The sequence below is a fragment of the Mercenaria mercenaria genome, chromosome 11 (assembly GCF_021730395.1).
Source record: "Mercenaria mercenaria strain notata chromosome 11, MADL_Memer_1, whole genome shotgun sequence".
Classification (NCBI taxonomy): Eukaryota; Metazoa; Mollusca; class Bivalvia; order Venerida; family Veneridae; genus Mercenaria; species Mercenaria mercenaria.
Window position 1 is genome coordinate 34,865,335 of NC_069371.1, and position 8,847 is coordinate 34,874,181.

Sequence of the window (8,847 nt, forward strand, 5' to 3'; positions counted from 1 at the left end):
TTAATGGATATGGTGCATATTTTCTTTAAAATAAATAATTACTGCATTTCTTTTCTGTATTTGATTCTTTTTATAATCTGTAAGAAATATATCGATCAAATATAACAACTCTTGTCCCACTTATATCAAAGAGTGGAAGATACTAAATCAATAGCAATATATCATTTTAAACCGATAAGTCATTTACAATGTGTAAAAAGTGGCTGATGAATATAGGATTCTTTAAACTTTCATTGTGAACGTTAACCTTCTGTATACCACTAATGGGTATTTATAAGTATAGATAAGCAATGAAATTGAACGTTCATAAAAACATTATATTGTTTTCAACAAAATCTTCAGGTGCATTATTAATCTTAGGATCCATTCTTGTGTGTTATATCGGAAAGACCGCTATGAATGTATTGCAGAGTAGAAAAGGGTTGGATCCTGAGCAATTTGTTGTGGATTATATAGCAGCAAATCTCAAGGTGAAGGTCAAAGCTGGTGACAACGAGACAACTGCACGGTCCGTTCGAGTCACTCTATCAAATGTTGGACATGAGAACATATCATTTGGAGAATGGAGGATATTTTTTTATACATTAACTCCATCTAGCACAAACAAAACGGCAGGATTTAATGTGGGTCAGATTAATGGAGGATTGTTTTTCTTGGCACCAATTAAAGACGAGTTCCCAGGGATTTCTGTCGGCAGTAGCCTCGATCTCATCCTTGAAGGATGGAAGATGTCGGCTAAAACAGATCAGTTCCCAAACTGGTTTGTTGCTTTAAGTACGTATGGATTATCATCTCCAAGAATAATTGAAAGTACAAAGGACGAGAGCCTATCCTTTGTTACTTCATTTGAGAACTCAGTTCAATAGAAGAAGCACAAACGTGATAGGTACAATCCGTACACGCCAGGAGGCAGGTATATGATGAATAAGGCATTTCAGGTGGTAAAAAGTGGTATTCAGGTTATACCGAAACCATTCTTTGTGAAAACTTTTCCTAGCAAAACCATAGTTTTCGATAAAACTTGGGTCATTGTAAAGCAAATGACTACAGATAGAGAGCATGTGCCAGTTTCAAACATACTAGCAATGCATCTTGGACTGAAGGAAGTGCCACTTCTAGATGAAAATGGTAAATGCATTAAATTTGAAACGGATGAAAGCCACATCAAGGAACAATATGAAATAAAAGTAGAGTCAAAAACAAAATCAATCGTTATAATTTCAAGCAGTAGTAAAGGGGCATTTTACGGCATCCAAACGCTTATCAGCATGTTGGAATTATCACACACATTACCGGATATGGTGATAAAAGACCATCCACGGTTCTCGTATCGCGGATTAATGATAGATGTAGTTAGAAACTTTCACAATTAAGAAACAATTAAGAAATTAATCTACATAATGTCACTGTATAAATTAAATAAATTACATATGCACCTAACGGATAATGACGGTTGGAGAATCGAAATATCATCGATCCCAGAACTAACAAAAATATGGCTGACGGCGATGCTACTATTTTGAAAATGATAAATATTTAATTCCGAGTCTTGGATCTGGTCCACATTCAGACAGACAAGGTTCTGGTTTCTACACTGTTAGTGAGTTTAGGGAGATATTACAATACGCAAAGGAAAGGCACGTTGAAGTGATACCGGAAATAGATGTTCCAGGACATGCTTTCTCCGCCATTAAAGCAATGCAGTATAGAGAACAAGATTTACGTCAATTTAAAAGCGATGGAACTAGACAGTCTTATATTCTTTCAGACTATGTTTCTGGTGTCCAGGCTCAGCAAGGTTGGTTGGGAAGTTCTATAAATCCTTGTCTAAATGCGACCTACAGTTTCGTCGAAACGATTCTAACTGACTTACAGTCAATATATAAAGGCATAGAAAAATTAAAGCTTGTTCATTTGGGCGGTGACGAGGTGCCAGATGGCGTGTGGGAAAATTCCAAAACACGTAAATCTTTGTTGCAAGACTCTAGTCTTGATCACAGTGCTATCAAAAAACTGTTTATCGTTAAAGTAGCCGATATTGCGCGCAGGCATGGTTTAAAGTTCTCGTTGTGGGAGGACGGAATTTATAATGCTACCCAAGGTCCTTATGACGCAAATGAATTCAAACAAACAGAAGTCCTTGTGAATGCATGGAACAACATTTGGGAGGCTCGGATTGGTCATACTTTCGATGGCCACCCATTTATATTTTGACCATCCATATGAACCGGATCCTGAAGAAAGAGGTCTATACTGGGCTACCAGGTACATGGACACGTACAAAGTTTTTGGATTCATGCCCATGGATATATATGCTAATGCAGAGTTTGACTCACTGGGGCGGAAAATAGACTTAAATGACCTGTGCGAAGGACCATGTCCAAAACCTAAAGCTCCAAATAATTTTGTTGGCATGGAGGCCTGTATATGGTCAGAAACTATACGAAATGAAAGTCAACTTTTTGAAATGACTTTTCCACGACTTCTTGCTTTTGCTGAACGGGCATGGCATGAGGCAGGGTGGGAGAACTCGAAAATACCTAAAGAAAGAAAAAATGCGAAAATGAGGGATTTTAAGAGATTTGTAAATATTGTAGGAAGGAAGGAATTGTGTCGTTTGGAAGATGCTGGGATCACATATAGGATTCCGCCACCAGGTTTGTCTTTTTCTGAGGAGAAGAGGGTTCTTAAAATAAATACCTTTTATTCTAGGCATGAAGTCATGATATCGCTTGGGAATGACAGTAGATCATGGAGAAGTGTCGGCACAGAAACTCAAATACCAAAGGGAGTATCAGATATTCATGCATATGCTGTCTCGCCATTTTTGAACAGAAAAAGTAGAACAGTATCGTTACATATCACAAACGATGCTGAATCTAATATTTCGCACAGGAGTTACACGTGTATCTTTGCGATAATGCCAATTCAGTTATTTGTAAATATATGTATTCACTATTTGATACTATGAAACAATGGCGAGTACATTATATAATTGTTATGGAGGTTATCAAGAACATTTTCTTTAGCAAGTGACCTTGCTGAACGTTTTTGGTATTTCAGGATGAACATTAGAATACAGAGTGTACACACTGCGTTTACATTGCAAAGTTTTTGTTAATCACATTATCTGTAGTCGAGTAATATCAAGATGCAATATTTTCAAGAAATATATTCTAATGTTGTTGTGTAAACATGTCTTTCTAAGGATATATTTGGTGAAAAAATCCGTTTATTTATAGCTCCGCGGTCAATGATAACTCCGTGCCATGGTAATTATATTTGACAATCTAAATGTGAAATATTATTAGATATGTACTATCATTACATTTCAGTAAAAATGAGAAACATGTATAATTAGCCTCTGTTAGTAGTCTAATAAGGGTGGAGGTTGTTAAATCAATTGCAGTTTTATTGCCAGATCTTTTTTTCTGCCCATGAAACAATTCTCAAATTTACATTTGTACATTAACCTGTTGCTTTGCCGCTATTTCTTTAAAGTTTCATAGCAGTCCATCAATGAGTATAGAAAAAAAATGACAGTTTTACATTTTGGTGTCCAATACGGCTGAAATTTACAACAAAAGTATCTCATGGAAAGTTATATTAAAGATATATTCAAAACTGAACATTTTTTAAATGATTTTATCACTACCTCGTCAGTTTTATTTTAAATGGTGCATGATATGAATGGGTCAAGGGAAATCAACGAAAATCAGTGTTTTGAACAGAAAATGTAGATCAATGAAACAATAAACGATGGGAAAATTTATGCCGCTAAAATAGGTAAACAAGGAGATGTCTAAAATTCACGTGACACAGCTGTTCTATCTTCCCATATGTTGTCTGTATGAACATTTTGTGCATACTTCCATGATAAATTTCTTCTACGGACATACAATATCATCTAAGAAATTACAAACGTTTTATATTAATTTCCGGACATGACCATGTGATACACATTAGGGAAATATACTCCAAATGCAGATTTGATTGGGGAGATAGATTGGAAACCACTAAATGTTTGACTTTGGGGTTCAGTATTCAGACAGTACTTTAGAGTTATGAATATGTCAAATTCAAGAAGGAACAAAGTTATATTTTCATAATCAAAAAATGAAAATATTAGGAATTATAGTTATTTTAGAATGAAAAACTGTCTTCAGAATATTAACTGTGTTCATTTGTTGAATCATGTTGTTGGAAACTATAAACCCGTAATCAACCTCATTGAAGAAAACTGTCTAATGTTGAAAAATTGAAATGGAAAGCATTGTTAGATAGAAATACCGCTATAAAAGGAAATGATGGTAATAAGCTTTGAACCTATAGAATTCTCAAGTCAGATTTTTGTTCAGAGAAATATTTAAAATCAAATATGCCTTTTCATTATCGATCAGCTTTTACAAAATTTAGGTGTGGTGTAGCACCATTACGAGTGGAGACCGGTAGATATGAAAACTTAGAATTGAGGAGAAGATGCTGTTTTAATTGTCAAGATGTTTTGGAAGATGAGAAACATGTATTATATAACTGCCCTTTGTACAATGAATATAGAACTGAACTGATTTCTGCTATAAATAATATGCCAAATGTTGACTATGAAAATTTGTCAGATGATGAAAAACTATTTGCAACATTATACATGATAAGAATGCATATATTGCTGCCAAAACCTGCTATAAAATTTTATCCGAACGTAGGAACTTTTTATAATCTAGGTCATAAATCTACTTTTTGTATATATATTCTGAATTCTCAGTCAATGATTTATGTGAAAATTGTAAAAAGTTACTTCTAGAATAGTACATTTGAACGCATCTTGTATATGAATAAGGCTTCTTACCTTTTTAGCAAAATTGTGTACAGTAATTAGTATTTTCAGACAAGATTGGTATTTAAAAAAAACAACGTAGAAACATTTTTAGATTCACTGATGTGATTTTATGGTATAGTATTGTCTTAGTGATGGTAAGGGTCTTTTTATGGTATAGTATTGTTTTAGTGTACGAATTGCCATATGTATAGTCTCAGATAAGTCATTTATAATTGGTCACATACAGGTTCTTGTGATATTCGATATTTGTAAAGTGTACTGTACATGTAATGTGAATGAGACTTTAATAAAATATTTGAATTGAATTGAATTTATTACTGCTAATTACGTAAATCAGTTCTATAATGGTGCCTTCTAGCGTAAAGTGTCCAGTTTTAAAAAACGAGGTGAGTGTGAAATAATAATATTGATTATGGTAGATAAATAGAAGACCAGAATTAAAACTAAAAAGACACGAACTAAAAATAAATAGATCAGATTATTCTAAATATATTGTATGTGCAAAAGGCCGGGCTACGTTAAGAGCTTAACTTGCCCCAATCAGTATGTATATGAAATAGCATATTTTCTACGTGTATTTCAGACTTCGTCAAGATATACTGACCAGACGTCCATAATGAACAAACTATAGATTACATGTAGTGAAGATTTACTTCGGGAAGATGTTTTATTGTATTTGATTGATGTATTGAGTATTACTCTGTAGAATGTTTCAGTTTATATTACTTAATCCAATAAGATGTATTTAATCACAATACAATAAAATTAATATACCTAAATTCGGATTTCGTTTTCGACTCGAGATGATTTTGCTAGACCTGAATTACCTGAGGCTCGAGGTGTGTCAAGGAATAAGACAACTTGAATCGATGGAAATTTAATTTACAAACTTCGTAATTTCCGTTCTTTATTTATTCAATGACCTTATTCTGATTCACATTGTATGTTTAGGGTTCGGCCCTTTTACTGTTGGGTTGGACTACATATGCATTCTTCTTTGCCTGTGCATTGACGGAACAGGCGAGGGAGTGCTCTTCATTCAGCTCTTAATTCCTCAGTAGGGACGTATACGTACTGATTGAACAACAGTGCCGAGTCCTGCTCCCTCCTAATGCTATAAGTAGTGTTCCTCCTGGTTGTTTTGACTTTTGCAAAGTCTACACTTCGATTTGCATTTTCAAATTAATAATTTCAAATCATACTTACACGCTTGTTTGATGTGGTACTTTTAAAGTTTGCAATATTTGTGTCATGTGTCGCTGTACACGTTGCCATCAGTAAAAGTTCAATTAACAACAAAGTGAGCAAGAAACATTTTACAGTGAATATTTTCATTTTTTAGGCATGAACTTTCGTCGTTTAGGTGAAAATGGCTTAATTTCGTAGGGATAAGTATTCGTAGGTTTCTGCTTTTACATATAAAATGATTCCAAAATTTTATTAATTTTGTTCCTTTCGTGGATTGACGCAAGCAAGCATGAAATCACCGAAAAAAAGATAAAAGGAATGATAATGATTTTGCAGTATATAGTAAATAGTGTACAGTTAAAACACGGTTGTGATGTAATCCTTTGTTAGTTTTGTCCATTATATAGGTTATTGTACCGATACCGCGCTATACCCACGATTAGTTTACTATACCTGTCCATTATCATTAACCTGTAACTGTCCATTCTTAAAATAAATGAACAGTTACAGGTTAATAATGGACATGCATAGTAACAACCTCGTGCGTTCAGAGGTGCTGGTAAATGAACCTAAGAAATTAGAAAAGTTTCGAAATATAAACAATTTTTTCCGAATATTTTACGTACAAATGACATTCATTTTCAAAGGGAGACAACATTTTCCTAATATATTAAGTATTCGTCGAGAAAAAGTTGTCTCCCTTTGAAAATGAATGCCATTTGTAAAGAAATAAAGATAAGCAATTGCTGAAAACTGTGTTTCATCTTGTTATGTGAAATTTCACCACTCGCACGCTATTGCAAATGCATCCAAACGAACATGTGTAACAGTTCTTTGAAAATGGTGAGTTTTTAAAGGCGTTTGACTGACCGAAGTGGGGTCCCTTTACGCAGTCATTTTCTGGAATTCAATGTTTATATCAGTATAGTGACACTTGTTTCGTAAAGTAATATAAATGTTTTACATGCTGTTCAATTTTCGTGTTAAACAACTCTTTCTTTCTATGATTTGGTGTTGTTTGATTTTTGTTTCTCAAGGCTTAATTCTCAACCTTAAGATATATATCCTAGCAAACTTTGACAAAGAATAATACGTTTTCTCCATTCTATGATATAAGATTCGGACTTATATATGAAATACCACACTATTGTTTATTACAATATAGGGCACGGTAAAGAAAAACACTACTTTATTTGTTAATCTGGAGCGGTGCTTTGATTGATGTGGTCGGTTTCTGCCAGACGGAATTAATATCTTACCGAAAAATATATGTGAACTTCCTCTCCTATTTGAAGAGGTAACCTTTTGAGCTACATAATTTTATATATTTCGCATTGCTCAATTTAATCATTGACAACAACCAATAGAATATCTTATTTTGCTATAAATACACTGAACATACTCAGCGGCATTTATAAAGGTAGAATGAAAACAAAAAGCTATTAAGAATGAATTTTGGTCATTAGTTTCCATGTCTGAAATACCAGTATCGGACCCCCTCTGTATATAAAGATAATAACACAACTCAACACTAAAGAATAAGGGAAGCTTCTGGAATTTGAACGTCTTCTGTATCTTCCACTATCCGTCTATTAACACTACTAACAGTCCTGTGGAGTTGTCGCCCATATGGGTTACCACCGTTGGCGACTTAAGATAAGACAGTCAACAATCATCTCCATATCTCCAGCTGATTGGTTCTTTTTAATTTAGAATATTTCACGTATACTTTATTTAGTTGTGTATTGCACTTAAATTGGTCCCCTCTAATAATGTCTTTGCTGTTTGTACGTTTTTATATAAATTATATCATGTCTATTATTTTACCAAAAATTACGGACAGAAATCCACTAGACTTACAATAATAATATTTGCTTTTCTTTCATATTTTGTAAAGGTCAGCCATTTTAAGCCATTTTCAGAGTAAACAAAGTTTGAGGATTCGGGTTTCTGCATAACTTAATTGTTCAAGAAAGGATACGACCTTTTTAACTATTGGTTAAGGCGTGGCATATCACATTAATGCAGCAATTTTTGCGCAACTATTTTAACCGAGAATGTATGATAATTTTGGTAGAAAAATTATTTAAGTAAATGTGACATCTTCTCTTCTCTTATATGGTTATGTCTTACAAATATATCTATATAACATGTAAAATTGCCTCCCGTCCTTTACGTAAAACGGGGGTACTCGAAAGCCTGTTACAGATTTTTACTAGCCGTTGGCGTAACACTCTTCATTTGATACTTTTATATTTATGAATAATTTTGCCCAGAATGTATGTTGGTTTCTAACTACAGTGCGTTTACTGGCTTGACGTCCTATGCAAATAAACGCGGAAAGCAATCCCAGCTTTAGAAGGAATTTGACAAATTACTTATTTTGTCATCAGGCAAGCAGACATTGGAGTATTATCTTATGCCTACACAACACTGATTTAATTGAATGTGTCTTATCTGTTTCGCAACAGATACTGAGTCTATGTCATCTTCTCTTTATAACTTGTGTTAGGCTTATTTATTCCCTAAACATACGCACATTGAGACGGAGGAGGAAATCATTCAGTTCTGTTCTGAAACTAGAGAAACAGATAATATGTCGATCATTCAACTTGGGAAGTGCTTAATATATGAACCCGGCCGCAACTTGCACGGGTGGTACCTTGTTCCCTAGATAACCAAGTACTGCACAAAACTGTTAGTATTTCCTTTAAGACTCCACAAAAGCACATTTTCATCTGATGTCTTAAACATTCCTTATTTGGGAGGAAAGGGCAATGAAATGTCAGTATAGAAACAGCCTTCTGGAAGGGTTTTCCACA

At 34.1% G+C, this 8,847-nt stretch overlaps 2 protein-coding genes across 2 annotated transcripts; both read left to right on the top strand.

Annotated features, from left to right (window-relative positions):
- The first annotated feature begins 1,040 nt into the window (after nucleotides 1-1,040).
- Nucleotides 1,041-2,214, top strand: LOC128546741 (beta-hexosaminidase-like). The gene is made up of 2 exons (XM_053518025.1): nucleotides 1,041-1,128; nucleotides 1,571-2,214. Exons 1-2 carry the CDS (start codon nucleotides 1,041-1,043, stop codon nucleotides 2,212-2,214), a joined length of 732 nt encoding a protein of 243 aa, XP_053374000.1.
- Nucleotides 2,215-2,269: 55 nt separating this feature from the next.
- On the top strand, nucleotides 2,270-2,971 carry LOC123530880 (N,N'-diacetylchitobiase-like). Its single transcript, XM_045311657.2, has one exon. The coding sequence runs from the start codon at nucleotides 2,270-2,272 to the stop codon at nucleotides 2,969-2,971; it is 702 nt and encodes a 233-aa protein (XP_045167592.2).
- The last annotated feature ends 5,876 nt before the right edge of the window (nucleotides 2,972-8,847 follow it).

Excerpts from the sequence above, each read along its gene's own strand:
- LOC128546741 (XM_053518025.1), top strand. The coding sequence starts at position 1,041 with ATGACTACAGATAGAGAGCATGTGCCAGTTTCAAACATACTAGCAATG. Across the intron at positions 1,129-1,570 it reads GCCACTTCTAGATGAAAATG|ACAGACAAGGTTCTGGTTTC; the intron begins GTAAATGCATTA and ends GTCCACATTCAG.
- LOC123530880 (XM_045311657.2), top strand. The coding sequence starts at position 2,270 with ATGGACACGTACAAAGTTTTTGGATTCATGCCCATGGATATATATGCT.